The 27,780-nt window shown below is 54.8% G+C and overlaps 8 protein-coding genes across 8 annotated transcripts; 4 read left to right on the top strand and 4 right to left on the bottom strand.

The window, feature by feature from the left end:
• Nucleotides 1-1,156: 1,156 nt before the first annotated feature.
• LRO1 (phospholipid:diacylglycerol acyltransferase) lies at nucleotides 1,157-4,904 on the top strand (the record flags this gene model as incomplete). Its single annotated transcript, XM_076638098.1, has 22 exons — nucleotides 1,157-1,315; nucleotides 1,557-1,568; nucleotides 1,607-1,716; nucleotides 1,822-1,913; nucleotides 1,984-2,012; nucleotides 2,099-2,112; nucleotides 2,220-2,235; nucleotides 2,339-2,508; nucleotides 2,575-2,596; nucleotides 2,688-2,692; nucleotides 2,765-2,838; nucleotides 2,918-2,957; nucleotides 3,030-3,170; nucleotides 3,286-3,359; nucleotides 3,457-3,593; nucleotides 3,689-3,791; nucleotides 3,878-3,950; nucleotides 4,027-4,084; nucleotides 4,158-4,299; nucleotides 4,375-4,524; nucleotides 4,606-4,662; nucleotides 4,741-4,904. 22 exons carry the CDS (start codon nucleotides 1,157-1,159, stop codon nucleotides 4,902-4,904), a joined length of 1,842 nt encoding a protein of 613 aa, XP_076496630.1.
• Nucleotides 4,905-6,011: 1,107 nt separating this feature from the next.
• BDY24DRAFT_55638 (uncharacterized protein) lies at nucleotides 6,012-7,368 on the bottom strand. Its single transcript, XM_076644988.1, has 3 exons — nucleotides 6,852-7,368; nucleotides 6,693-6,732; nucleotides 6,012-6,547 (listed from the first exon to the last, which is right to left on the bottom strand). The coding sequence occupies exons 1-3, from the start codon at nucleotides 7,235-7,237 to the stop codon at nucleotides 6,122-6,124; spliced, it is 852 nt and encodes a 283-aa protein (XP_076496629.1). The 5' UTR covers nucleotides 7,238-7,368; the 3' UTR covers nucleotides 6,012-6,121.
• Nucleotides 7,364-8,884, top strand: BDY24DRAFT_388626 (uncharacterized protein). The gene is made up of 4 exons (XM_076640394.1): nucleotides 7,364-7,435; nucleotides 7,518-8,085; nucleotides 8,205-8,328; nucleotides 8,413-8,884. The coding sequence occupies exons 2-4, from the start codon at nucleotides 7,547-7,549 to the stop codon at nucleotides 8,473-8,475; spliced, it is 726 nt and encodes a 241-aa protein (XP_076496628.1). The 5' UTR covers nucleotides 7,364-7,435; nucleotides 7,518-7,546; the 3' UTR covers nucleotides 8,476-8,884.
• On the bottom strand, nucleotides 8,869-10,938 carry EFG1 (Efg1p). Its single transcript, XM_076640393.1, has 6 exons — nucleotides 10,614-10,938; nucleotides 10,001-10,120; nucleotides 9,861-9,873; nucleotides 9,623-9,756; nucleotides 9,298-9,506; nucleotides 8,869-9,104 (listed from the first exon to the last, which is right to left on the bottom strand). The coding sequence occupies exons 1-6, from the start codon at nucleotides 10,905-10,907 to the stop codon at nucleotides 8,924-8,926; spliced, it is 951 nt and encodes a 316-aa protein (XP_076496627.1). The 5' UTR covers nucleotides 10,908-10,938; the 3' UTR covers nucleotides 8,869-8,923.
• A 273-nt stretch (nucleotides 10,939-11,211) lies between these two features.
• On the top strand, nucleotides 11,212-12,691 carry BDY24DRAFT_415061 (uncharacterized protein; the record flags this gene model as incomplete). The annotated part of the gene is made up of 4 exons (XM_076643401.1): nucleotides 11,212-11,344; nucleotides 11,422-11,535; nucleotides 11,625-11,843; nucleotides 11,985-12,691. 4 exons carry the CDS (start codon nucleotides 11,212-11,214, stop codon nucleotides 12,689-12,691), a joined length of 1,173 nt encoding a protein of 390 aa, XP_076496626.1.
• Nucleotides 12,692-14,018: 1,327 nt separating this feature from the next.
• Nucleotides 14,019-16,362, bottom strand: BDY24DRAFT_388619 (cyclin family protein). Its single transcript, XM_076640392.1, has 6 exons — nucleotides 15,895-16,362; nucleotides 15,559-15,755; nucleotides 15,373-15,415; nucleotides 15,132-15,203; nucleotides 14,932-15,000; nucleotides 14,019-14,851 (listed from the first exon to the last, which is right to left on the bottom strand). Exons 1-6 carry the CDS (start codon nucleotides 16,147-16,149, stop codon nucleotides 14,492-14,494), a joined length of 996 nt encoding a protein of 331 aa, XP_076496625.1. The 5' UTR covers nucleotides 16,150-16,362; the 3' UTR covers nucleotides 14,019-14,491.
• A 2,216-nt stretch (nucleotides 16,363-18,578) lies between these two features.
• On the bottom strand, nucleotides 18,579-26,196 carry RKR1 (ubiquitin-protein ligase RKR1). Its single transcript, XM_076637881.1, has 21 exons — nucleotides 25,344-26,196; nucleotides 24,715-25,258; nucleotides 24,453-24,650; nucleotides 24,255-24,371; nucleotides 23,940-24,175; nucleotides 23,483-23,861; nucleotides 23,041-23,402; nucleotides 22,594-22,960; nucleotides 22,129-22,522; nucleotides 21,357-22,060; nucleotides 20,895-21,277; nucleotides 20,659-20,827; nucleotides 20,491-20,591; nucleotides 20,193-20,414; nucleotides 19,911-20,121; nucleotides 19,766-19,842; nucleotides 19,335-19,691; nucleotides 19,167-19,247; nucleotides 19,074-19,081; nucleotides 18,892-18,976; nucleotides 18,579-18,783 (listed from the first exon to the last, which is right to left on the bottom strand). The coding sequence occupies exons 1-21, from the start codon at nucleotides 25,881-25,883 to the stop codon at nucleotides 18,730-18,732; spliced, it is 5,589 nt and encodes a 1,862-aa protein (XP_076496624.1). The 5' UTR covers nucleotides 25,884-26,196; the 3' UTR covers nucleotides 18,579-18,729.
• A 250-nt stretch (nucleotides 26,197-26,446) lies between these two features.
• On the top strand, nucleotides 26,447-27,543 carry BDY24DRAFT_55538 (uncharacterized protein). Its single transcript, XM_076644987.1, has 2 exons — nucleotides 26,447-27,305; nucleotides 27,393-27,543. Exon 1 carries the CDS (start codon nucleotides 26,583-26,585, stop codon nucleotides 27,288-27,290), a length of 708 nt encoding a protein of 235 aa, XP_076496623.1. The 5' UTR covers nucleotides 26,447-26,582; the 3' UTR covers nucleotides 27,291-27,305; nucleotides 27,393-27,543.
• The last annotated feature ends 237 nt before the right edge of the window (nucleotides 27,544-27,780 follow it).

Genomic DNA, 27,780 nt, shown 5'->3' with positions numbered 1-27,780 from the left:
CTTTCAAGCCCTTCCAACTCCAACAATGCGACGTAGAGGAGCTCCCGAAGGTCGTGACTCTGGTGGAGGAGAAGGTGGTGGTCTCTCCCTTCCTAGTGAGGACATGCTTTCGGTTCATTTGAAGAGCGAAGGGAATGGCCAGTATCGAGTGAGTCGTTCTTTCGCTCTCGTCTCCGTCTCCGTCCTTAGGCTCAATCCCAAGAAGAAAGGAGGGATCATCTGGGCTGATCGGAAGACCTCGAGGAGTATAAAAGCTCAAAGAAGGGCTCAGCGAGGTGCAGGGTAGCGGACGAGCTCAATGAATGAAGGAGGGAGGAGGAGGAGGCTGACGTTGGGGACCAGCTTCCGTTCGAGCTCAACAACACGATCTCCTCTTGCTCTCGGACTCCTTGGACTACTACTAGAGGGTACCTTCAGGTGCCCTCGCAGTACGCGGCTTGAGGTTAAGCTTCGGAAGGGATGCAGGGCTGAGAAAGAGGGGGGGAGACAGGGAGGTTTTGATCGAGGTCTGATCGAGCTCAACACCGAAGCTCGTCAACGATTCTGCTTCCGAGCTCACTCAAAACCTACGAGGTCGCACATGCTGACCTCCTTCCTTACCTATCCTTGTTAGGTCCTCGCTCCAGGAACTCCTTTGAACGAGATCGAGTGAGTCTTTTGCTTCTCCCTCTCGTCCCTCCCTCTCTCCCTCCTCCCCCTCGTCGCGACGTCTCCTGCTTCACTGCCCTCCTCTCCCTTGCCGACCACCATCTGACCTTCCTTCCATCGTTGTTGCGCTCCAGCCTCTCTGAAGTCGACTTCCTCAAACATCTCCGGGAAGATCACCGACCTCTCTCGGGATTCCAGGCCTTCAAACGGAGCAGGTTCATCTTCCCTCTGGGTCTTCTCATCGGGGCTTTCCTCGCGTATTTCCTGATTTCGCCTTTACAGTACGTATTTCCATCTTCCTCCCCCACTCCGCTTCTCTCACTCCCCACCCTCCTCTCCCCTCTCCGACTCGTAAACTAACTCACCATCCGTCCCCTCCCCTCCCCTCCCCTCCCTCCCTCCCCTCCTCCCACCATCCAGCCCTGACATCCTAGACTCCTACTCCACCTCCTTCACCTCCTGGATCGACGACCTCGATCTTCCCTCCGCTCTTCCCGCAGGCCTCAACATGCCCTCCTTGCCTCGAACGGACGTCCTCTCCAAACTCAGCAACTTCAGCTTCGTGAACGAAGGGACGTTCGACTGGATGAAGAACAGGGATTTCGAGGTGGGAGAGATGTTGAGAGAGGAGGGATTGAGTGCTGTGCATCCGGTTATTCTGATTCCTGTGAGTATAGGAGAGGGAAGGGGTGGAGAACGAGAGAAGAGGGATGACTGACGCGACTTTTTTTTCTTTTGCGACGCGTTCGGCTGGTCCGACTTGTAGGGAATCGTTTCGACGTGAGTTCGAACTCTCCTTCATATCCTGCTGAGCTACAGCGAGCTCTCGGAGGTTCGAAGCAGGTCTCGAACAACCGAAAACTGACGCGTCTCGTCTCGTTTCTTCTTCTTTCTCTTCCTCCCTTTAGCGGTCTCGAGTCGTTCGTCCCTCCTCTTCTTTCTTATTTGCTTCTTCTAGCCAACGCTGAACCCTATGCTGATACTCTCTTGCAGCTGGTCAACAACACCCGACGCTCGTCCTTGGTTCCGTCGTCGTCTTTGGGGATCGGCGTCGATGATTCGAGCTGTGTGAGTCGTCTCAAGCCTTCCTTCTCGCCTTTCCCTCATTATTCTCGGATCATTGATTAAGAGAACACGAGAGCTGACCTAGTTTCGGTTGCATGTGGCCCTCAGCGTGACCGACAAGGAGAAATGGGTCAAAGCTCTCAGCTTGGATCTCGAGACCGGGTTGGATCCGCCGGGACAGAAGGTTCGAGCTGCTCAAGGTGAGTTTGGATCGTACTGCTCGGCGTGGTGGCGAGAATAATTTGATGCTGACGATTCAAATCGTCGCAGGATTCGACGCTGCTTCGCAGTTCATTCAGGTTCGTTCGAGTCTCCTGCCGTCCCGTTTCGCTTCTCGCACTCTCATCAAACTGACTTTTAACGCTTTGGCGGCTTTACTTCGCAGGGATACTGGGTCTGGTTCGTCTCTTCGCTCTCCCTCCCTCCTCTGACATTCTGCGACGCGTCTCCTGACGACTCTTTCCTTCGACGCGTCTTTCTCTCCCTCACCCCTTCTCGTGCTGCAGGGCTAAGATCATCGAGGTTCGTTCACGTCTCCTCCTTTTCCTCCCTTCCCTTGAAACTCTCCGCCCTTTCATTGCTCGAGCCCAACTGACCCTTTTTCTTCCTCGCCGCTTTCGAACAGAATCTCGCACCGCTCAACTACGACTCGAACAACCTCGAGCTCGCAGCTTACGACTGGCGTCTATCTTACTGCAACCTCGAGACTCGAGACGCGTACTTCTCGTCCCTCAAGTCCAAGATCGAGCTGTTCAAAAAGACTTCCGGGAAGAAGGTCGTTTTGGTTGGACATTCGTGAGCCGGTCTCTCGGTCTTTCGCTTCTTTCCGACCGAACGCTGACCTCGTCTGGGTGTATGTAGGATGGGTGGAACCATCATCGTCGTGAGTGCTTCGCTTCCGAGTCAGAAGAGGGAGCTTGAAGCTGATCGAACCCGTTTTCTTCTCCTCCCTCTTGTCGTCCTCGTTCCGACAGTACTTGTGAGTCGAGACTACTCCCTTCTCGAGGTCCTTCTCGTCAGAAACACTGATCTTCCTCTTCTTCGAATGCAGCATGAAATGGGTCGAAGCCTCCGGACCTCAATTCGGAAACGGGGGACCTAATTGGGTCGAGGACAACATCGAGTGTTCGTCGCGTCTCATTCCTCCTCCTCCCTTCCTTTTCCCTCGAACTTTTTTTCTGACGAGCCTTCTCCACCCTTGCAGCCTTCGTCAACATCGCTGGACCTATGCTCGGAGTGGCCAAGTTTGTTCGCTCGTTCTCTTCCCTCGTCGTTCGACTCAACTGACCTCCTCTCTGCCGTTCTGCTCCTCGCAGAGCCATGACCGCCTTCCTCTCTGGAGAGATGCGAGATACCGTCGAGGTCAACCCTGCTGCTTCATACATGCTTGAGAAGATGTTCTCGAGGAAGGAGAGGGCTGGGCTTTTCCAAAGTTGGGCTGGGAGTGCGTCGATGTGGTGCGTCCTTCTTTTCTCTCCCTTGTTCCTTCGCTTCCGCTCGGAGCTCGAAACTCGAGCTCGCTTCAGAGACTATCAAGCTGACGGTTCGATCTTGCATCTTCTCTCCCGGCAGGATCAAAGGAGGAGACTCGATCTGGGGAGACTCGGAAATGGCTCCCGACGATCCTACGAACGCGACGGATACTCGTCCGTTCTCTTCTTCGCCTAGTCTTCCCTCTGTCTTCGTTCGGCCCTCAGACGTCCGACTGACTTCTCGAAATCTTCTGATCCTTTGTTCCTGCAGACGGTCGATTTATCTCGTTCCGACACCTTCACTCCCCGACCGAGGAGGGAAGCGTCAAGGCAGAACACATCTCGCCGAATCTCACCATGTCCGATTCCAACACCTACGTTCTTGAACATACTCCTCCTACTTTCCAGGTTAGTTTCCTTCCTTCCTCCCAGAGGCGTGCCTCGCTTCGTCTCGTCGAGAAACCGGAGCTGATCGTCTTTCTCTTCTTTTCTCCCTCGAACAGCGAATGTTCGGAACCAACTACTCCGCGGGTATGGAGACGGATGTTAACGTCCTCAAGAAGAACGGTCAGGACCACACCAAATGGACGAACCCTCTCGAAGTCCGTGAGTAGCCTCGATTCCCTTCGTTCGTCCATCCGATTCGAACGAACCTCGTAATTGACCTTCGTTTATTTCCATCGCTTCCTCAGAACTTCCCTACGCGCCCAGCATGAAAATCTACTGCCTATACGGTCACGGAAAGGATACCGAGAGGTCTTACTGGTGAGCCCAACGCCCATCCTCTCAACTCACCTTCGTTCTTCGAAGATTGACGCGTCTTTCATTTTCGATCTCGCAGGTACGTCAAGGGGAAGTACGAGCACTCGGACTCCAACTCGGAAGGAGAGGAGATCTCGGTTGGTCCTTCTCATCACCTCCCGTCTTTTTCTACTTCTCTCTCTACTGACTTCGATCGTTCTTCGAACGCAGAACGACGCTGCCGAGACGACCAACGGAACGACCAGCCAAAACCCTCTCAACTTCCCCCTCTCTCGAGATCTCTGGATCGATTCGGAAGTCACCATCGCCGGATCGAACCCTTCGATCCGAAGTGGAGTCAAGTTCGGAGAAGGTTCGTGTTCCTCTTCGCAGAAGGACGCGTCGAACTCGAGCTGACTTTTTCGTCTCCCCGTCCTTTTCCTTCCAGGTGACGGAACCGTCCCTCTTCTCTCTCTGGGAGCTATGTGCGTTGAGGGATGGAAGAGGAAGGAGTGGAACCCTGCGGGAATCAAGGTTGTGACTCGAGAGCAGTCGCATCTTCCTGAGGCTCTCGATCTTCGAGGTGGAACGACGACCGGTGAGTCCCATTTCTTTCGCTCCTTTCCTTCCACTCCGCGACGCTCTTACTGACATTTCCTTCCTTTGGCGTTTAACTCAGGTGACCACATCGATATTCTCGGTTCCCGGATGGTTAACGAAGCTGTCGGACGAATCGGTTCGTTCCCCATATCTCTCTTTCCCTCTCCCTCTCTCGCGTCGCTGATCCTCCTTCGCTTTCTCTCATTTATCTCAGCCGCTGGACGAGGCCACGAGCTCGAAGATCACTTCGTCAGTGATATCCACAAGTACACCGCCAAGATGGATTGGACAGGAGGAAAGACGCCCAGCAGCGACTCGTCGGCTGGGATCGAGGAGAAGAAGAAGGGAGGAGGGTTCTGGTCGGGCTTGAGGAGTTGAGTGGACCGGCCGTCGTGGATTTGAAGGGGCCGAGGGAGAGAGAGAGGACGTTGTTCAGATTAGATTGTTTTCTCATTGAGCATGTTCATGGTATCTAACAAGGGGTGTTTCGGGGACGGGTGAGAGCCGAGAGGAAGGGGACCCGTCGCGTCGCGTCGACCTCGTCTTTCCTTTCTTCTCTTACTCTTCGGATGCAAGGAAGAGCAGCGACGATTTGATTTCGTAGAGTAAGATCAGAAGTTGAAAATCATTGAGAGAGAAAGAGGAAGGAAGCGCTGATCAACTTTCCCACACCAAGGTGAGGGGCAAACAAGTCGTCGTTCTCGAGTCGACCTCCCTCCGTTCCCTATCAAGAACCCCTTCCTCTAGAGCATCAGAGTTCATTTTCATTCTCACGACCACACTCTCACCCACCTTCTCGACGCACGAGATTCCACCCTACCTACCCTACGTGGGCACCTCCTTCTCGTCGGTCGTGTTTTCGTTTCAGTCCGGTTCCTTCGTCGCTTCGAGTTCGCGACGCGTCGCTTCTTCCACACCTCTTTCCCCTCTGTTTCCCTTTCTTCTTTTACTCTCCGAGCTCTTCCTCAATACCAAGCAGTAGTTCAGAGTTCGCGTTCATCGCTCATCTCTCCCTCCATCCCTCCACGCTCCCCCCCTCCCAAACGAACCACACCATCTCGCCCTCTCCCTCTCCCTCTCCCTCTTCCCCCCCTCGTTCCTTCCCCTCCGCCCATCCATCCTCAACCCCCACCACCCCACCTCCATCTATCCGGATCCTAACAAACTCGGTTTGAACGCCCTTCTTCCGCTTCTGCAGCGTTTTGATGATTCTTGAGCCCGCCGTCGTTGTTGTTTTTGTTGTTGTTGTTGTTGGGGGTGCAGGTGGTGGTGTGAAGAGCAACGAGGAGAGTCGAGGGGAGAGGGTTGGACGGGGGAGCCAGGAGGAAGGCGAGGAGGGGTGGGAAGGGGAAGAGGAAGAGGAAGGGTGGTGGTGAGAGGAGGAGTGAGAGAAGGAACGAGGAGCGAGGAGGAGGAGGTGGGTTTTTGATGGCGCTGAGGGTTGGGGTTTGGGCAGAGATGAGTTTTTTTAAAAAACGAGCAAAGGGTCAGTTGAGAAGGTTCGATCGGGAGGGACGGGACGGAGAGAGGAAGAAAGGGAGAAAGCGAAGAAAGGGAGAAAGACGACGGCCGGCGACGCGTCTCAAAAAAAGAAATCACTCACCTAACGAATCACTCCCATACGAAGCAGAACTCCTACTTCGAAGCATAACCAGCCCCCTTAGAACAGCCCTCTCGATCGTATCCCACCTCCTCGCTTCCTCCCTCCCCGTCTCGTTCTCATTCTCGTTCTCGTCGAGAGAAAGCGACGCGAGCGGAGGCAGTTGAACGCCGAACAAGCCCTTGGGCAGCAGCAAGCTTGGGCCGTGGAGAAACATGAGGGTGGGTCCTGCTTCAATCGAACCTGTTGATCGCTGGGAAGAGAACGAGGAGGGTGTGGGAGGAGAAGAGGAAAGAGCAGCGAGCGTCCTGAACGCTTGTTGGAGGGAAACGTTGAAGGCTTCGAGGACGGGGAGGAGGAGAGAGGAGGGTTGAGGGCGTGAGGGGAGGTAGGAGGGTCGTTTGGGGAGGGGGGTGGGAGTCTGGTTTAATTTCAAGAGAGAGAGAAGGGCAGGTCAGTTGGGAGAGGAGGGGAGAAGGAGAGGGTCGCTTCGGTTAAAGAAGCTGTAGGAAACAAGAACCAGCCTCGACGAGAACGTAAGGAAAGATGAGAGAATGAGAACTCACCGAAGATCTCGAAGCAGGTTTAGCGAGTTGTTGGATCGTCCTTTTCTCGTTTCATCGTCAAAGCAACAACCCAAAAAAACAAACCAAACGAGCTCAAATCAGCTTTCCAACTCAGGCTCCATTCCGCTCGGCTCAGCGCCCTACCATAACTCGACTCACGTAGGTATCTGGCCCCTCGTGAACAACACCGACCCCAGCAGAGCCGAAGCCACTTTTGCAGCTAGCAGAGGATCGATCGAGCGCTCTTCCTCCTTCGTCTCGCCGGCCTCCTTCTCTTCTTCTGATCCTTCCTCGACGAGATCCTCCGGGGTTATCTCTTGATCTGGATCTGCATCCGACTCCGACTCGGACGAGATATCCATATCGGAGATCGTCCTCGGTAAACGCGGGGGTTTGAGGCGTTGAGAGGAGGAAGGACAAGGGGGGAAGGGAGGGAGGAAGGACGTTGAGCTCGAGGTTAAGCTTGACGTTGAGGAAGAAGGGGGTGAGAACACGGTGAAGGTTGAAGTTGAAGTCGACGAGGTCGATTGAGAGGACGTGAGCATTCCCTCGAAGATGCACGAAGACGATTTGGGTAGGGAGTGGCTGGGTGGTCGTTAAGGGAAAGGAAGCAAAGACGAAACGAAAACGGTGAGCTTCAAGTGAAAGCAGCCTCGACCTTTGGTTGCCTCCCGACTTCCATCCCGCCCGAAAAACACAACCCATCCGTTCATACTCGATCTTACTAGAGTGATTCTCTTCTCGTGAGCATTCAGCCTATCCTTCGTTGATCGAAATCCCTGACAAGAACGCTGACTGTTCCTTCCCTTCTTTCAATCCCACCAGCTCCGCCTCTCCTTCTCCTCCTCTCCAAAATGGGTCGTCCCACGACGCACTACCTCTCGACTCTCCTCTCTCCTTCTTCGTCCCCCCTCCCCTCTCAGCGAAAGCACAAGCAGCATCGATCCCGTTCTTCCTCTCCTCCCCGAACGGCTCGCCTCCCTCCCGCGCCCTCGTCCTCGCCGTCGCCTAGGAAACCTCAACGCGACGCTCAGGCTGGAGCTGAATACGAGGGCGAGAATGGAATCGGGTGGACGGACGAGTGGTTCTTGACCAAGGAGGAATGGGACCAACATCCGCTCAACAGGGACAGCCGGGAGAGGAGCGGTGGAAGGAGCAGAGCGAGGAGAGCAGCAGCGTCGTCGGACGAGGAGGAGGACTACATCTTCACCAGAAGAACTCCTGACGGTCCCCTCATCCTGGTAGATAGTCGTGGAAGGGAAATGACCGTCGCGGAGGCAACCAGAGCTGCACGAGCTCGAGACGAGCAGAGAGCCAGGAGGAGACTCCGCGCGTTGGGTGCCAGAGAGGAGGAGGAGGAAGCAGGGGAAGAAGGGGAGGAATCAAACGACACGTGAGTTTTCAATTTTATTTCATCTATCTCTCTCTCTCTCTCTCTTCCTCGCGTCTTCGAACAACCTCCCGAGCTCACCCCAAACCAAACCAAACAACCTCCCTCTTCTCCCTCTCCAGCAACGAACCCAGCACCATCACCAACCTCAGCCTCCCACCCATCACCAACTCCAACTCCAACCCCAACACCTCCTCCAGCCTCCTCCCAACCGTCGCTCAAGTCCTTTCTCTCACGCCCGACGTCGTTCGTCCCTCCCTCCCCTCCCTCCGACGCGTTCAAAAAAAGCTCACACCCCCTTCTTTTGTTCGTTTTTGGTGCGTGAACCAGGAAACCAACACCCCGAGGGAAGCCTTCAGGGAGATCGTCTGGGACTTCCTCACACAACCCTGAACAACCAGCACCGAAAACGACGACGACGAGGACGAGAACCCGACCGACGCGCCACCACCCACCACCACCGCCCTCCCTCACCGCTTCTTCTTTTGTACGAAGATCGATTTACTAGCTAGTCTAGTCTATTCAACCAACCGACTCCTGCTTTTTTTTGCTTACTTTGTTTACTGTACTGTACTGTACTGTAACTTTTGGACCGAAACGACCTCGAGATGTCATGAAACGATCCCCATTCTTTCTCTCTCTCTCCCTCCTTCTCTCCCTCCTTCTCTGGTCCTCTGCGGATCTGTTCGTTCTCGTTCCAAATCCAAGCTCATCATCACCTGGTCCCTCTCTTACACCCAACTCACCCAAGCAGCAGCAGCACCAGCATCGTCGAAGACCAAACGCAAAAAAAAAAAAAAAAAAACGAACGACCCCTCGTCGCACCTCGCTCGAGCCAGCCTTAATCGCTCTCGTCCCCACCGAAGAAATCGTCCCCAGCCAGACCACTCGCGTCCTCCTTCGATGCTCCCTCTCCCGAACCGGCTCCTTGGCCTCCAGCGGGGGTGTCAAGAATGCTCCTCTTCCTCTTCTCCCCCGTCGACGCGTCGTGGAGGATCTCGAGTTCGGGTTCGGAGGAGAGCCTGGAGGGGAAGGGGCGGGGAAGTTGGAAGAGAGGAGAAAGAAAGAGTTAGGGACAGGTTCGATTGGTTCGAAGCCAGCCAACACCCTAGGAACCCAACCGAGATGGAGAGGCGAGGAAGGAAGCGAAGCGAAACGAAACGCAACGAAACCACCCAGAACGGAACGCAACGAAAAAAAGAAAGAACGACTCACTTCCCCTCGACCATCAACCCCTTGATCCTCTCGACCAACTCACTCCTCTTCTTGTCCGTCTCGTCCGCGTTGCTCTTGCTCTTCCTCAGGTTGGGCAGCGCTTTGGAATCCTCCTTCTCCACGACCGCGACCACGGCCGCTTCGGTTTCGGGGAGTTTGGACGAGGAGGGAGGGAAGAGGGAGATGTATTTCTGGGAGTTGGGGTAGTTCTGGGTGAAGGGATTGAGATAGGGGGGTGGAAGGAAGGGAGGAGGGGAGGAGAGGGATGTTAGAGCGGGTCGGGAAGGAAGGAAGGGAGGGAGAGAGAGAGGGAAAGGGGACGAACGAGAACGTAGTTCAACCCGACTCGAAGATCGAGGATCTCCTGGTTGAGGGTCTTGAGCGTAGCGGCGTCGGTTTCAGCGGTGGCGGAGAGGGTTTTGAGGAGGGGTTTCAGGCGTCGGATGAGCTTTTGTCGTTCTGTTGGACGAGAAGGAAAGGAGACGCGACGGGACGAGAGGGTCAGTCAGGGAGGAGATGTGAGGCACGACGACCGAGGAAGAAGGGAGCGGTGATGGACTGACCGAAGAATTTGACCTGGTTGATAGAACGAAGAGGGGGAAGGGGAGGGGGAACGGGTCAGCTTCGAGGCGAAGCGAAGAAAGAGACGGACGCGTCGCTGAAGGAGAACGACAAGGGAGAGAACGGGGAAGGAGAGACGAACCATGTGGTACTTGGCAGCGTTCTTCTTCTCCTCGTTCCTGACGAGAGCTCGATCGAGATCGGCCTGAAGACTCTTGACTTTTCGCTCGGTCTCGATCTTGACGTCGGCGGTGAGTCCCTCCTGAAGAAGACCGAGAGGAAGGGAGGAGGAGGAGTCAGTTCAATGGTTCGTTCGAGAGGCTTGGGAAAGCTGAGGAGGCGGTGGTCGAAGAGTATGAAGCGCGTTCGAAGAAGAAGAGCGTCGAAGACGAGAAGTCGAGGAAAGAAGGGAAGGGAGGGAGGGAACAGTCGAGCTCAACGTCTCGAAAGAGTTGAGCTCAGCTTCGGGGAGCTGGTCGTCGAAGAGTAGATCTCGGATCTCAACGGCGACTAAGATCCTCGGAGTATATATGAATCCCTCTTTGGGCCTGTAAGTCGTAGTCCAGTCCGTCCTTCGACGAGCTCGAGCTCAACTCGACGACTCCCCTTCCCTCCCCTCCTCCAACCAACCCGCACCTCCTTCGTTGCCACATCCCCTTCAGCTCATCTCCATCTCTCTACCAATACCCTTACATCATCTCTCTTCCAAACCACAGACATCCCAGCTCTCGTTCAGTCGCCCTCGAACAACTCACCTTCGCCAAAAACCTCTTCGCCTGCCTCAACCCAGCCTTGAGCTTGCTCACTCCAACCTCCTTCTCCTCCTTCTCAGGTCTCTCCTCCTCCGGCAACCTGTGCTTGAAGAACTTCTTCTGCTTCTTGGCAGCTGGATCTGAAGAAGAGGAGGCGACGGGAGCGAGGGAACCGTCGTCGTTGGTCGTTCGAATTTGGGGAGGACCGGTAGGAGCTCCTTTTCGCTTGTTGGAGGAAGAAGAAGGCTTAGCGGGTTTGGCGGTGGGTTCAATGGAGATGGCGTTGGGGTTGGACATTTTTCCTGGAAAGAGAAGGGGAGAGGGGTCGGCGTTGGAAGGGAAGGGAGGAAGGAAGCTCGAAGCTCGCAGACCTGCCCTCGATTGGTTCCTACGCAGTTTGTTGACGCTCTCTGTTTTGTTGTTTTGGATTTTCTGAGAGTCGGACTGTCGAGAAGACCAGGAAGAAGATCATCTTCTGCGAAAGGGATCTGTGAAAATATTCCTTCGGCTCACTCTCTCAGCTTTCTCTCTCTTTCGCGGGGCTCTCCCCTCCTTCCCCTCAACCCTCCACCATCTCTCTCTCCCTTCCTCTCTTTGAGAGATGAGCTCTTCCGCTCCCTCCCTCCCTTCTCTACCAACCATCGCCTCCCTTAGAGACAAGCTCAGTCTTCCCTTCTTCTACCCTCTGGATCCAGATCGGAGCCAAACGACCAAGAGAGCTGTAGCAGCAGGAGGTTCGTTGCCCTTCTCCTCCCCCGTCTTTCCCTCCTCCGTTGACCTCCCTCCCTCCTCTCGTTCTTATTCTCCCCAGCTCTTTATGGATTCGGTCAGGGAACCGTCCTTGGGATCTGGATGGACACAGCGATAGGAGTTCATGGAGTCACCAACGCTATCAACATGGCCATCTGGACGGGAGTCTTTTTCGGTGAGCTCGAGACTCTCTCCTTCTCCCCTCCCCCTCCCCTCCCTCTTCCTCGGTTCGTTGGCTGACTCTCTTCCGATTCCAATCTCCAGTCGGTCGAGAAACCTTTGTCTCTCCTTTGCTTCTTCAACTAGGCTTGACGGAAGATCATCGACGTCGATATCAGCTCGCCAAACTCGCCTCTCCCAAATGGCATCGCGACGACGATCCTCCTCTCGCACCAGAACGATGGAGTCATATTCGATACAGGAGGTTGATCGATACGGGGTTGACGGGTGGGGTCTTGGGTCTCGCTGCTCCTCATTTCCATCGTGAGTGGTTCGGCGCCATCTCCCTCTCGCTCGATCCTCCCTCCTCCATCAGCCCACCCTCGTCCCTCCCTCGTTCTCTCCCCCAGCTAGATCTCGAGCCTTTCAACTGACTTCCCTCTTTTCGTCCTCTCCTCCTTCCAGGCTGGCTCCTCCACTCCCAAGGCTACGACGCTCTCATCCGCCTCTCCCCCAAAACCAAAGCCTTCACCTTCTTCACCTCCTCCCTCGCGACCGCCCTCCTCCAACTCGCCTACAACAGCTACCTCATCCACGACCTCAAACTCCACGAAGCCTACGACTCGCTCGGTCCCATCCCCAACGTCGACATCACTCGCGTCCGAGCTCAGGAACGAGACGATCTCAACCGAGTCGCCTTGTACGCTACGGTGATGCAGCAAGCCGAAGCGAAGCGAAAGAAGGAGGAAGCTCTCAAGGAACACCAACTCAACCCTTTCGGCTACGGATCCAAGTTCCAGTTCGGGACGCCGGAACCTGGCGGGGTGACGGGGAGTGCAGCTCCTGGAGGAGTCGAGGAAGGGTTCGAATGGTGGACTTGGAACCGGTTCCGACGAGACGCGTTGCCCAGTTTCACGATGGTTTCCCTGGAGGAGAGGATAGAGAAGGAGAAGGGGAAGAGGGAGATGTTGAAGAGTTTGCTGGAGGAGGTGAGGGTCGAGTTGGAAGATCTAGGGGAGGTGATGGATTTGGTGTTGGGCGAGGAGTTGAGCGATCCGTTGATGGCGGTCAAGTTGAACGAGAGGCCCGAGGAGGCGGTGGATCCGGAGGAGGATATGAGTACGATCGGGTTCACGGCAAAGTTCTTTGGGGGGTTCAAGAAGGTGGTGTAGCGTTTTTCTTTATTATTCCGTCGTTTTTGGCTCATGAGATGAGTGGAGAGACGTTTCTTTCGACGCGACGAAAGGGTTGGGAAAGAGAATGAAGGTCATGTTCAGATGAAAATCTAGATGGGGTGTAAAAGGTCTGGGAAAGTATGCGAAAGGTACCAAAGGAGCTGATATCAGTTCAGCGGACTTTGAAGGAGGAAAGAGAGAGCTGAAGTTGAAAACTGACCTCCGACGCGTCCAGTCCACCGAAGCGAAGGAAGAAGGAACCTGAGGTGAGCTTCACCACGCGAGCTTGAAGCAGCACTTCTTGTGAATTCTCCATCGAAGACGTTGATGCTCTGTGCGGTAGAAGGAAAAGGAAGAGAGAGGGAGAAGGAGTGAGCGAGCGAAGAAGAGAAAACGGACGGCGGCGACGAAACTCGACACCACAAGCAAACGACGCGGCACTGAAGCGAGATGAGAAGGGATCAAGTAGATGTGAAAGTCAGCTCGCAGCTAGATCCGATCTGAAAGGCTCTCCTTCGAGCACAGGATCATCTTTCCATCGACGCACCTCGAAAGCGTCCTCGCACTCCCACCACAGTTCGGCGCCGTAGATGTATAGCTCCCCCTTTGAGTCAAGCATTCCTGACCCCCTCTCGTGTTGTTCCAGGGCTTTAAAACTGTTTGTGGGTGTCTTCACGCCTTATTCTCTCTCTCACTCTTTTTCGACGCGTCGTCGGAGACTGTTTCTCTTTTCGTCTCCCCCCCCCTGAACTTACACTCGCCCGCCCCAGCGTCTGTACCGACAGAAAGTTCCGTTCTGAACGTCTTTATCGATGAAACGGACCCTCTTCACGCACCCTTCGCCATTCATCGACCCTCTCACGACGCGCTCGAAACCCGATCTCTCCTCCTCCTTCCAATCCTCCGACCAGAAAGTCTTCAGTTCACTTCAATTCATATCCCGCATACTTCCTTCCCCATCAAATTCCTCTCACCCTCTCTGTCCTCCTAACACTCTCAGCCTCTACCTCTCTATCCCTTCCTCCTCCCTCCCTCCCGTCCGCGCGCCTTCCCTCCCTTCGGCCAATCCCATCCTCCTTCCAGTCTCAGGCTCCTTCCTTCCTTCCCTCCCTCGCCCTACCGATCAACTCCGACGGGCGGACTTTCTTCCCAACAAAGAAAAGAGAGACAGCCATGTGCTTCCGCGTCGTACGAGAAAAGACCGCCACGGAGGGATCTCAAGGCGACCCAATTCGTTGGGGAAGAGAAAAAGCAGCACGAAACGATGCGAAGCAGATTTGAAGCGAAGGTTTTTCGTTTGCGCTGAAGGAATATGATAGAGCAGTTGAAAGAGAAGAGACTTCATTGATTCATCAGTCGTGAACGAGAACGAGAAACGAAGAGAGTCGAGAAGAGGAAACACGAGGTTGAGTCAAGAGAAAGGGAGAACAAAAAGATGAAGATGAAACGAAGAACGAAGAGGGTTATGAGTAGTAGGAAAGAGAATTTTGGGTGGGGTATCTCGAAGGACCCTGTAGGGTAAGGTAGATGGATGTGGTTGGGGTGGTGCGAGAGTAGTACGAGTAAAAACGATCCAGTAGAGAGAGAGGAGAGAGAGAGAGAAAGAGAGACATGGAAAGACGACGAGGTAGTCCGTTTCATGAACGAGGTTGGAGGAGAAGAATAGTGGGAGAGGGATATAGAGAAGGGAGAAAGAGAGAACCGAAAACAGGGACGAGACGCGAAAGCTATAACACAGTTTGGGAGAGAGAAGAGAGGAAACAAACAACGCACGACCGAACAACGCTCAACTAAGATCTACCAGCTCGACACAGCCTCCATCTCCTCGTCGCATTCCTCGTCTCCAACAGCCCTCTCGACGACCTTGGTGATGACCGGGTGTCGCTCGTCGTAGACCTTCTTCGCCGCCTCGTATCCACCAGGAGCAGCGTCCGGAGGAGTGGTGCATGGCTCGCCGAGAGAGCTGGCTGGTGATGATTCCGAAGACGCCGAGGTCGAGAGAGCGATGGGAGAGGTAGGAGGAGAAGGGTACGCGTTGGCGGCGGAAGAGGGAGCGATGTGAATCGAGGGGATCGAAGGGAAGGGAGCGACGAGGGAAGGAGTTGAAGGAGTAGGAGGAACGGGAGGTCCTGGGCCGAACTTGGTTCGAAGAGTTTCCTGAAAGATCGAAAGGGAAAAGGCGAATCAGAGTCAGGTTCAGAGAGAGAAGAAGCGTTGAGGGACGGAACCAAACTCACGTCGAGTCCAGCGATTTCCTCTCCCGAAACCGTCACGTTCCATTCGAGGTACCCGAGCATCTCTCGTTCCTGAAAGAAAGCAAATAGGAAAGGTAAAAAAAAACAGAGGACAAACCGAAGGCGACGAGGATCAGCAAGAGTTCGCTAGCTCGAGACAAAGGAAGAACCCGACGAAAGACGAAGGAGGAGTCGCAGCTCACCATCTGGTTGACCTCCTTCAAAGCGAACATCTGCTGAGCGACGATGCACCATGACTTGTTCGAGTAGGTGTCCTGGAGCAGAGAATCACACGAGAAAAGCCGAAGGGTCAGTCTCGTAGAGAAGAGCGAGCCAGCGAGATCACGGAGGGATCGGCGGGTATCGTTCCGAGAGAGCGATTCTCTCCGCTCTCAAGGGAAGAGAATCGTGCCTCAGAGGAGGGATAGAGAGAGATAGACTCACATCGCAGAGCACCTTGGAGGCCATCATGAAGGCTGAGATGAATCTGGTTTGGAGAAAGAAAAGGGAAACAAAGGAGGGGGACAGGGGAGGAAACAAAGGGGATGAGCACTCGATTCGGTGACCTCGTGGGAGTTTGAGGGTTTTCGCTTCCTTCTTTCCCTTCCTTGAACGAATGAAAAGACTCACAATCGATGTCCACTTGATCCTCGAGCAGCGGGGAACCTCATCTTGAGCCTCGAGAGAAGCAGGAGCGCCGAAGTTGTCACCAAGGCAGGGAGACGAGTGCGATGGAGAGCGTAAGCGATGAAGTTGGCGAGAGGAGGTTGAGGCGACGATGGGGAAGTCGCTGGAGGGATGTTGGGGCACGAGAAAAGAGAGGTGATCTAGCAGAAGAAGGTGAAGACGTAGGAGTCAGTGAAAATTGTAGGGGGAGAAGAGGAGAAACGACGGAAGGCGAGGCACCGTCTCCTCCGGACCTCGAGCAAAGACGCTGACTCGAACAAAAGGGTGGTTTCTACTCACGAACTTAGCAGCAGCAACTGAAATATCCTGGTGACCGTACCATCCGTCTGAGGGTGGTGCTTGAGCGACTGCTGGAGGTTGAGGGGGCTGTTGGGGTGCAGAAGAAGAACCGCTGGATGACGAGACGTGGGTGGAGGAGGAGGAGCTCGTCCGACTGCTTCCTCTCGAGCGGCTGGGAGAGGTGGTGGTGGAGGAGGAGGAGATGGAGGATCGAGTAGAGTGGGTGCGAGTGCTGGAGGAAGAGGAGGAGGACATCGTCGAAGAGAAAGAAGGGAAGGGAGGCGAGGGGCTTGGGCGGTGGTGGTGGTTGGGGAGGAAAGGGAGTGTTTGGCTCGAGGGGGAGAAGAAGGGCGAGGGGAGAAAGCTCGGTGATCCTGTTCCTTACACTTTTTAGATGCTTTTTGGGAGGAGGGAGAGTGGGAGAAGAGATAGAGAAGGGAGCTAGGAGGTGTAGGAGCTTGTCGTGGTTGAGGGAAGAAAGACGAAAGGCCAAAAAGCCCGAGCTCGGCCCACGCGTTTTTTTCTTCCGGCGAGCTCTCCGACTTTGTTTCGTCTCCCTCTTTTTGACTCAGAGACATACAGTCTTGCTCCCGAACCCTCTCCCTCTTACCTCGCATCGTGAAAAATCTTCCCGAAAAAGAGCAAGAAACGCGAGAGAAGAGCTGCAGAAGCGTTGGAACTCACGGCCAAATCTCGCGATTACCTAACCTTCCTCGAGGCTGCTTCATTCTCTTTCCTTCTGAAGCTGATGCAGAAGAATCAGAGAGTTCAGCCCCAAGAAGTTTGAGTAAGCTCAGCGAGAACTCGGAAGGATGTCGGTGATGTATACGGAAACGAGGGAGGACGCGTCTCAGAGCTGAGCGACTCGACCAAGACCCAAGGGAACTCTCTTTCCCCATCAGAAAAAGCAGCCTTGCTCTCGATGCGGATTTCGAACGGCCATGAAAATAGTACTGTAGCCTCGTGCTTGTCACCTTTCCTTCCCATTTTACCGAAGAGTAAGCAAAGCGAGGAGGATGGAGCATGAAAGAGGGAAGGAAGGAACGGAGCGACGCGTCTGGTTATTCCCTCGCCGAAGGTCCTCCTTCCCCTCCGTTTCGAACGGCCTCCCTGAAAACGAGACTTTTCACCAAGAACCAGTGTTTCTTAGCCATGTCTCTGGCTTCACTCCGCTGGGGGCCAGTGAGAAAACCTTCTTCAAAGCAAAGCGATCGGGCGCTTGAAACTCTCCCTCGATCTGTCCCCTTTGGGTCAGTTGCTTCCGAGCCCCCCCTTCGCTCCTCCTCTTCTCCCTCTCCTTTTTTCGCCCCCTTCTTCCACTCCAAATTTGCTCCCCCTGTACTCAGTCGACGCTCGACCTCCCCATCTCCTCGAATCCAGTTCAAGTTTTCATCGTCTCTGCCTTCCCATCGTCCCCAGCGGGTCGGGCAAAGTCGGCCTCAGGCAAGACGAGGGCTGAAAAGCGGCTATGGGTCTTGGGCTGGTCGAGACACGCTGAGGAACTACGAACGTCTTGAATACATGCTCATTACAGTCTCTGCCACTACTAGGCGAATGGAAGCAGGATTTCTGTCAGATCGCAACTCGGAAAAGTTCTGAGAGGCGCTCGAGTCCTCGACGCGTCTCGCTTTCCGCTGTCTCTTCCTCCCTTCCCCAACCCTCCCCTAATCGAGTCTTCTCCCAGCAGAGCTCACCTGACGACGCCTTCGAATTCTACATTCTCCCGACAGTGAAAATTATCTCACCGACACGGTCCGAATTCCTTCTTTGCTTTCCTTGGTTCGAAACGGCCGTTTGGGTTCCGTTTCTGAAACCTCAGCAGAGTTCGATCTGGTGCCAAAGTGCATACACGCGACTTGCGTGGGCGGATGAAGACGGCGGGGCCTGAAGAGCGAGAGAGATCAGGGCAGGAAGAAAGGGATGAGAAGAAAAAAGAGATGGGGAGGAGGATTGAGTTTGTGTCTCTGGCGACGTTGAAAGGTCGAGGTATGGTAGAGGAAGAGAAAGAGTTGGCTGAGCTGCCAACGTATTGCGAAACGAAAAGAAAGCTGTAGGAGTGAGGATCAATACATAGGGACGAATTCCAACTCCCTCAGGAAAAGACGACGCGACGGGCGAGCAGCTCCTTTTTTGTCAGAGCACATCCCATAGCTTCAAAAGTCTGCTTCAGACACCAGCTTCGGCGTGTTGGGTCGCGCCAAAGCCAACGTTGAGAAGATATTACGAGGGGAGCGAGTGAAAAAGATAAGGAACCGTAAACAAGCGTGGCTCAACATCGCTCCCACTCCCTCTACAGCTTCCAACCAGCGAAATCCACGACTCAGGCTTCAACAAGGAGATTTGAACAAGATTAGGCCGCATTGGTCTCGTGCCGCCTAGGCCGAAAAGGGCGAAAGACGGCAGAAGAAGGAGATGAACGCGTCGTCCTTTGACCGTCTTCCTTCCCCTTCTCTTTGTTCAACCTTCCAACCGACAGAACTCACCGGAGAAACCTTCCCTTGGGGTTTCATTTCCTTTGCCGATATCACGGTGCCGATCGGTTGAGATCTGCGAGCTGAAAGCCGAAGAGTGAAAAGGGAAGAAAGGAGTGAGCAAACGGAGAAACCTGGGACGAGTCGCGACGCGTGCCCCCTCTGCTTCCTTGTTCTCCTTTGGGAGACGCTTCCGTCGACGAGCGGCTTGTAGTGGTGCCCAAGCAAAGAGCGAGGGTCGAAGGAGAGGAAGGCGGAGGAGACGAGGAAATGCAAGAACACGTCGCAACCTGTCTCGTCGCTTGGGATTTCCCCCGAAAGAAGAAAGTGAAGAGAAGATGCGATAGAAACCAAACGATACAGTCTAGAACAGAGATCTACAGAGCGGGCAAGATGAAGAATGAGAAGTGTTGAACCACTGCGAGGCAAAACAACGAAAGGAGAAACGCTTCGAAGTCAGTCTCGAGGTCTTCGTTTCTCTCGAAAAGCGAGCGAGAGAAAAGGAAGGGCGGAAGGAATTACGGACCTTGTACAAACAAGAAGCATGGAATTTGTTGGAGCAGGTCTTGCAAGTCCGGTTGGGGAGCGTTCGATCGCTGACGCTGATGATCCTGTTGAGTCGAAGCAAAGACGAGGAGAGGGAGAGGAAGAGGAGTCAGTCAACGCTCAAGGACGAAGGAGGCGGAGAGGAAGAGAACCGAGACGAACGAATAGCACTGCGTTCGGAAGAGGGACGAAAGAAGAGAGGGTCAGTTGAACGAAAGACGACGGCGAGAGGAGCAAGTCGAGAGAAGAACTTACGATGGCACAATCAGTCACACCAGCGAAGTGAAGGGAAACGTTCCTTTTGAAGAGCGTCAGGGCATCGAGGATGAGACCGTCCTATCGTGGGCGAAGGGAAAAGGAGAACGAGGTCAGTTCGAATCCCAACGCGTCTTCTCATCGAACGCAGGAGGCAGCAGAACTCACCCTCGAAGTAACGACCTGCTGAACAGCCAGCAGCCAAGCCCTCCATTTCGCCTCTGGGACTCCAACCCTCCTCAGATCCTTCACTTCCACTCCGTGAAGAGGGTAATCAGGAGGAAGTCGAACCGCGATCTCCATCGGTTGCTCGTCGACGACGTAGGAAGCTGTGACCTCGTTGGCCGCTGGGAGGATCTTGACGGTGAGATTTTCGTCTTGAAGTTGAGCCATAGCGTCGGGTTGTCGCAAGGTCGAGAGCTCATGGTCGACGATGACTGGGGAGAAGTGACGGGAGGTGAAGGAGGCAACGGCCATGGAGAGCTGTCGATCCTTGCATTCGAGCCACCAGATTCGGATGAGAGACTGAGGGTGGACAGTAGAATGTATGTCAGCACAAGCTCCGGATAGAGGCGGAGAGAAAGGGAACGTGAACGTACGGGGACGTGAATGAGAGCTCGGTAGTAGAGGTAGGCGGCGAGGACAGGAAGAGCGTTCTCGTTTTCAGGGTCGTAGACTGAGGAGAAACGATGATCGGGCGTCAGTCAGTCGAAACGAAAAAGAACAAAGAAATGGGGCACTCACGCTCGATAACGAACTCATCAACAGCCCAAGGTCCGAGGTCGAAAGGTCGAGTGCTCGTTTCCGCAACGTCCAAGATCGAGAAGATGCTAGGAAGGAAGGCGAGTCCGATGAGTCCAGCGTTCCTGAGCTGCTCGACGTAGCTCGTCTTCATTCGAAGGGAAGCGTCCTCGAAGAAGTCGAACACGAGCTTCCAGGCGAGGAGGTAGGTCGACTGTGGAAGAGGAAGAGAGGTGGGTCAGCCAGCTCGTCGTGTCTCGCTCAAATTGATAGGCGGCAACTCACAATCTGCATGTGAGCGGCCTCGGCAGGAAGAGACTTGGTTCCCTCCAATCCAGACGAGAGGATCTCGATAAGCTCCTTGGGAAGCGAAACGGTGATGGGAGTTTCGGTTTCGAGTTCGACCTTGACGACGAGATCCGAAGTTTGAGCCTTGATCATTCGTTGGAGGAGGGTGTGAGCGGTGATTTGGATGTCGACGGAGGAGTCCTTGAGGAGTTCGAAGAGCTATGAGAACGATGGGGTGAAGAGAGTGTCGGTCGAGCATTGAACGAGAGGAGGAAAGAGACGCGTAGAAACTCACAGGACCCATTCGATCAGGAGTGAGAGACGAAGTGGTCATGTCGCTGACAAGCTCGATGATCATTCCTCGGCAGATCGAGAGAGGTTCAGAGTTGGAGGAGCCTGAGAAAGATGGGAAACGAAGGTCAGGCAATCGTCCCGTCGTGCCTGTCTTGTCGAATCGACTCACCAGCTTCGGAGATGAACAATCCGAACACGAGAGCTAGCGACGCATCCCGTCGGCTGACCCAGAGCTCGTTGAGTACCTTGTTCGTCGAGGCGAGATCCCGAACGACGGTGAGGAGTCGAAGGGTGTGAGCGAGGAAGGGAAGGGTCGAAGGGTCCTCCCAAGTCGCCGCCTGTTCGCAAAAGAGGGATAGAGTCAGCTCAGGTTCACGTAGAACTAGATCTGAGAGAGTGATTCACTTCGAGGTTGGCCTCCAAAAGATCGAACACAAACTCCCAGTGGCTTCCCAGATCGTTCTGAGCGATGGGAGCAAGATGCAAGAACGTCTCTGCGACTCTCGAATCAAGCTCCTCACTGAGATCGTCCTCGTCACTCGTCATCCACTCCTGAAGGGTCTGCATGAGCATGACTGTTCGTCGTTGAGGGAGGAAGATGGCTGTCGAGTCGGGAGGAGGCGCTGTAGCGGCGAGGAGACGAAGGTATCGAAGTCCTTTGGTGTTGACGGCTGAGGCCTTGAACCCTGCGAGGTCGGCGGCGAGCTCGTTTTGGAATCGATCCATCCGAGGAGACTCGAGGCAGAGATCCTTGGCGGCGTAGACGATAGCGAGGGAGACTTGGGGAGCTGGGTGAAGAAGAAAGGAGGAGAATCAGCCTCGTTGCATCGAGAATCATCGAGCACAAATCGAAGGAGAGAAGCTCACCCTTATCCTGCAAAGTCCGTCCAAACATCAACCAACCCTCCGCCTCCGCAACACCAGCACCACTGTACTGCAGGACTCCAGCGAGAAGATCCCTCAGCACCCTCGACGCGTAGATATCCTCTCCCTCCCTCGCAGCCTCAACCAACTCTCCCAACAACGCACAAGCCCCATCCTTCCCCTCGGTCTTACCACTTCCAATCGCAGAAATTGAAGCCTGATGCCATCCAACCTCCAACGATCCAGCCATCGATGAAAGAGCGTACGACCTCAACGCGTCCCCGCTTTTCACAATCCCCTCCAACTCTCCTCGAACAACCTCCGATCCAAAGACGTGTTTCGACGATCCAGGAAGAGCGAGTTCGTCCGAGGCGAAGAGGTTGTAGGTTGAGAGGACTCGGATCCAGGTGAGGTTGGAACGAAGGAGGGATCGATCGGAGGAGAGGATGAGGGAGACGGCTGTTGCGAGACGAGCAAAGGAGGAGTAGCCGTAGAGGTCTGACTCGGCGGAGCGAGCTGAGGGTCCTTCGGGGAGTTGAGGAACGAGGGGATCGATGACGGCGAGAGCAGGGGCGATTTGAGAGAGGGAGAGGGTGGAGATCTGGGAGATCATTTCGGTTGAGGTGGGGAGAAGGCAGGAGGTGAGGAGGAGGGGAGAAGAGGACGAGGAATTGACTTCGTCAACGGCGAGGAGGAGGGATTCAACACTGGAGGGGAAGAAGGTCGAAGTCAGGACAGACTTTGAAAGAGAGAGGGACGGAAAGGCTGAACTCACGAAACCCTGCACCTCGTGTCTCGCAACTTCAACTTCATTCCCTCAACCACCAGTTCCTCCAACACCGATCCCTCCACCGACTCTCCTCGAACGATCGTCCAAACTGAATGAGCAAGCTCTGCGAGATCCTCGATCGATTCCTCGTCCGAGGTGTGATGAAGGAGGAACGACGCGTCGAAGACGGCCTGGACGGTGCTTCGAACGGACTCTCCGATGAGGTTGGCATCGATGGGTCGAACAGGGAGGTAGGAATGAAGGAGGAGGAGGATCGAAGTGGTTTTGTTGGTGAGAGGGGTGGTGATTCCGTCGACGAGCATGGTTTGGACGGAGAGGGTGAAGGTGGAGAGGATTCGCTGGAAGACGAGGTCGGCTTGTGTTTGGGAGACGAAGGGTCCTGAGAGTAGTAGAAGGAAGGTGTGATCAGCAACGAAGAATATTCGATGGGAGAAAAGAGGCTCGACTCACTTGGGTTGATCATCAAAGCCTTCAAAACCTCAACTTCCTCCGTGCTCGCCTCCCCCTCCAAAACCGACTCGGCCAACGTCGAGAACGCCTCGTCTAACGAAGAGACCTCCGATCCGTCTTCCTTCAGTCCGAGGGCAGCAGGAAGAGGTGTTCCATCGGCGACGAGGGACTTGAGGACGGCGAGACGAGCCTCGATCTCCAGAGTCGACGAGGGCGAGAGAGCAGACGTGAGGCCTTCGAAGATCTCCGCGTCGGACTCGGGGTCGACTCGCCACGTGAAAGCGAGCCTGTACAGTCGAGCTGCTGAGGCGGGAGGGAGTAGTTTGAGGAGGTTGACCGTCTCGTTGGCGAGCAAGGCGTCGAAGACCTAAACCGAAGGAAAAAAGAGGAACACGAGCTCGATCAGCCAACGCGTCCCAGCTTCGAGATTAAAGATCTTTTACCCACTCTGACAAACACATCATCCTCCCTCAACACCGCTGCAAACTTCTCCAACGAGACCAACTCGACCACCAACCCCACCCTCTCCACCGCCGACTCCTTCCTGCTTTCCTCAATCTCCTCCTCGTCCTCGAAGTCCCCCATCTCCTGCATCACCGACCCGACCACGAGCCTCGAAATGACACCCAGCATGGACTCGAAGGAGTCAACAAGAACCTCTGGCAGAGTGATCCGAAGAGCTGAGAGGAGAGGAGCGAGTTTAGGGAGAGGGAGAGGAGTTTTGGTTGATTCGTTGGAGGAAAGGGTCGAGTTGGTGAGGAGGTTGATGGTGGAGGAGATGATGGAGGACCAGGCTGCGTTTCCGGTAGCTGAGGAATCAAAAACGAAAGCGCCGAAGAGTCAGTCTGATGTCCGAAACCCTCGCCAAAACGTGAAGCGATGGACTGACCTTGATCAACCGAAAACACCTTCTCCAACCCTCTGCCCATGAACTTCGCTTCCTCCTTCCCAGCCTGATCCTCTGCAGCAACACCGCCCCTCCCCCGGGGAGCAACAACCTTCCTCCTCCTTCCAGCTCCAGTTCCACCCACAGCAGCTCCAATGACTCCCTCCATCCAGCACTTCTCGACTTGAACGGCAGCGAACGCGCTCGCTCCTGCGTCTCCCGCTCGAAGTCGTTTTTGAAGGAGGTACGCGTTGCATTCGAGGGTTGCGACGAGGAAGGATTGGGAAGGAGAAGGAAGAACGGTGGAATTGAGGAGGGAAGGGTAGGCGGACCAGAGAGCGTCGAAGAGGGTGGTGAGAGAGGACGTGGTGAGAGGGAAGATCTGGAGTCAAGAAGAGAAGAGGACGAGGAAGTCAGCGAGAGGAATCGAGCGAGGGAAGAGGAAATGAATTGGACGAACCTCGACGGGGATGGTCGACAGAATGACAACGAGAGTAGGGTACCCTTGCTGCGACGAGCCTCGGCATCCGTTCTTGAGGAAGTCGAGGAATCCAGCGAAGGCGAGGGACGCAGGAGGTGGTGCGACTCCAAGAGCTTCAGCGATCTTGACCTCTCCCTCTTCTCGATCTTCTCCCTCGGTATCCTCGACGACGGGAGGGGCAACCTTCTTCTCGAGGAGCCAGCTCACAGGGAACTCTGCGAAAAGGAGACGAAACCGATGGTCAGTTCGAACTTCAAGAGCGAGACGAACGGAAACGATAAAGCGAGGACTCACTCGTCAAGAACAGCAGCAGGGGTTCCCACATGGCTCGAAGAGTTCCTTGATCGGACTCGACCCAACAGTTCTGAAGGATGATTGTGCTGAGCATTTGGAGGTTGGTTCGAAGGAGATCTGAAGACGCGTTGGAGTCGAGATTTCAATCGGTCAGTTTCGATATCAACCGATCGAAAACAGAACTAGGATGAGACTCACCAGGCCATCGCAAAGCAGCAGCTCTGAGAACGTCCCAAGCAACCTTTCTAATGGCAGGCTGAGCGAGTCCGAGAGGTTGAGGTTGAGCTGGTTCGGACGAGGGAGTCGAAGCGAGGGACGACCAGAGGTGAGAGCTGGAAAGGAGGGCCGAGAGATCTGCGGGTAACGAGGAGGGAGCTGTTGTCGGAGAGGGAAATTCTGAAACGCAAAAAAATGGAGAGTCAGGACGTGAAAAGCAAGCGAAGGAGACGAACCGACTCACCTCTCAAAATCCAACTCAACCCGACCAGCCCTCCGATCTTCAAGCCCACCTCCCTCTCCTCCTTCTCGGCCACCTCCCTCTCAGCTTCCTCATCCCCTCCAGCAGCTCTAGCAGCAGCAGCTCCTCCTCCCTGCTCGATCCTCCCTCGATAGCCTCCCGACTTCTTGTCCTTCCCTTCGACGAACGACACCACCGGAGGGAACACGCTCTCCCACAGCTCTCCCGATTCCAAGATTGACATGGACAAGTAGCTCGTCAGCAGCGGCAAGTAGCTTTGCAGGTCGAGGGTTTCGTTGGGCGAAGCGTCGGGGGAAGGGGACCAGGTGAGGGCAGGGTCGAAGGGACTTTGGTTGGCGGATCGAGTTGAAGGGTGAAGCAGGGTGGAGATGATGTAGGAACCGAGAACGTTTCGTTGTTGGTGTTCCAGGAGGTAAGGGAGGGTTGAAGGAAAAAGGGTTGGGAGGAGAGTGAGGAGGAGAGAGTGGGTTTGAAGGGTGAGGGAGGTGAGTCGAGGGGAGAGGAGGAGGGAAGGAAGGTGATGGAGCTGAGAACAAACGAGTCGAAGATCGCGGTGAGCTGAGGATGTTTCCAAGTGAAACTGAAGATATATAGACTGCGAAGCGACTCACCCAAACTGGTCCTATCATTTCTACCCACCAGCCATCAGCGTTCTCGTCTTCGACCTCCTCGTCTTCAGCCCCGAGCTCACCCTCCTCCTCCTCCTCCTTCCCTTCCTTCGATCCCTCGTCCCCTTCAGCTTCCTTCTCCGCCCTCTCCTCTCTCCTCCTCTTCCTCTGCACCTTGACCAACCACCCTGCAAAATCCTCCAAAGCTCTCCTCCTTGTAACCTCGTCCTTCTTGCCCAACTTCCTGAGCACGACCACCAACTCTGCCGGCAGCGTCGTTCCCAAACCCAGAGCATCGAGAGGATCGGGCACAGCTGGAGCAGGAGGTTTCGGCGGAGGGGTGTAGGGTTTGGGTTGACCTCGTTTGATCTTTTGAGAGTTCTTGTCCTTCTTGGAGAGGTGAGGTCCAGAGGAGGAAGAAGGGTGAGAAGAGGAGGAAGGTCCGTCTTGATCATCGTCTCCTCCCTGCTTGTTCTTGCCAGCTTTTTTGGCAGCGTTCTTCTTCCGAGTACCAGAAGAGGCCGAGGAAGTTTTGGCCGTCATATCGGGAAAGAATGTCGAGGGAGGGAGTGGTGGTTTGGTGGGAAAAAAAAAGGAAGGGCGAGGCGATCTTGAAGCTTGATGACGAAGGATCAAAAGTCGACATTCGAGCTCCCTGTTTTCATCGATTGACTCCCAACAACGACGACGCACTTTCTAGGATCTTGGAAGATGCACCCTTCGGTGGAGGAGATTGCAGATATCCTCGGGGTCACTACGAATCCTGATGTCTACTCGAGGGAGTTCCCGACAGAGGAAGGACTAGATCGGATCCGGGCTCTCGTTCGTTGCCTTCTCTCTCTCCCTCCCTCCCTCCCTCCCTCCCTCTCTTCTCGCTCGTTTGTGCTCATGATCTCATCAAATCTTCGCTCTCGTGCTCAGGTTCGGATCAAAGAGAGACCTCTCCCTATCTGGGTGCGCAACTTCGACTTTCTTCGTCCGTTGAATGAAAACTGATTTTCCTCCGCGGCCGTCGACCCCTCACTTCCGGACAGGCCTCCTTCGCTGCCTTTTACCTCCCCTCCTTCCTCCATCGCATCTACTACACCATCTGCGAGCCACCCGATCACTTCGAAGAGCTCTACCTTTTCCACGCTCTCCTAGGAAGGGTCGTCGACTCGCCAGAGTACGGTCGGTTCGTTCGAGAGAATCAGAGGAAGGCAGCACTGTTTTGGCTCATCCATCTAGGGAGGATCTCGTTGTATGGGATCGGAAGCTTTCATGTGGGTATTCTGCCTTGTATATATCGCTCGAACGCTCCGAACCAAACCAGCAGATTTACCTCTCCCTCTCTGTCTGCCCTCTTTCCAGCTCGACTCCGACCTCACCCAACCCGTCCCCTCCATGCTCATCCTCACCTTCACCCTTATCAGCCACGCCTTTTCTCGACACGCTTTTGTAGGGACACCACTTCCCGCCGTCAAGATCGAGTTTCAGGAACGTCTTCAAAACATCTCCGTTGACCTCATCCGCGTTCAAAACCACACCGCTCCTGGACCGTCGTCGGTTGATCTCGAGAACGGAGCGAGCTTGCTTCTTGCGCTGAGCGCGGGGAAGCGAGTTACCATGGTACAGGACTTGGAGGAAGGAGCGCATTCGCATTGGAACACTTGTGATGCGCTGGAGATGGGAGGGGAGTTGAATGGGAGGTGTGTGAAGTCGGAGGAGGGAGAGGAGATGATGGCTTGTGGCAGGGCGAGTCTGGGTTCTGTGGTCTTCACCTTTGCTCGTTCGCGGACCAATCCGTCTTGTTTTCGCTTGACAGTGTCGAGCTGTGAGATACTGCTCGAGAGGTGCGTCCGTTCTCTCGCCTCTCTTCTCCCTCCCGTCACGTTCCCCCTTCAACTTCTAGAACACCAACGTCTTCACTGGAAGCAACACAAGGTTGGATGTTTCGCTCCCAAGTGGTGATTCCTCTGGGAAAAGGTGAGCTCTCGATTTATCTCGACGCGTCGTTGCTTTCCGCTTTCTTGCTCGTTCTGACACTCGTTCCTTTCTTCGCCTCATCTTCAGCCATCAGACCCCGATCTCGACCTCGTACACATGCACATTCTCATCAACATCCCCTCGCCCCTTCTTCGTCGCTGGGAGCCGAGCCAAGAGCGACGCGTCCGTCTCTCCAACCAAACCGAAAAATCGAATGACTTTGACGGACCTCGACCGCTTTCTCGGGTTCCTTCCCTCTCAGCTTCACAGTTGTTCACCTTACCAACCCATCGACCTTTCTTCGTTCCCTTCGACGCAAAGAAGTGACGTTCTCCTCCAACATCGTCTGTCACGGAGATCGACTCTTCCCTCCCTCCTCCTCTTCTCCTTCCCTCTTCTCGATACCTACAACTCCCCAACAGCTTTTATCTCTGCTCATATGACGCTTCTCCGCCTGTCCCCCTCGAAAATAAAA

This window comes from Mrakia frigida, assembly GCF_051309035.1.
Source record: "Mrakia frigida strain ATCC 22029 unplaced genomic scaffold BDY24scaffold_15, whole genome shotgun sequence".
NCBI classification, from domain to species: domain Eukaryota; kingdom Fungi; phylum Basidiomycota; class Tremellomycetes; order Cystofilobasidiales; family Mrakiaceae; genus Mrakia; species Mrakia frigida.
This window is presented reverse-complemented; position numbering and strand designations above follow the sequence as displayed.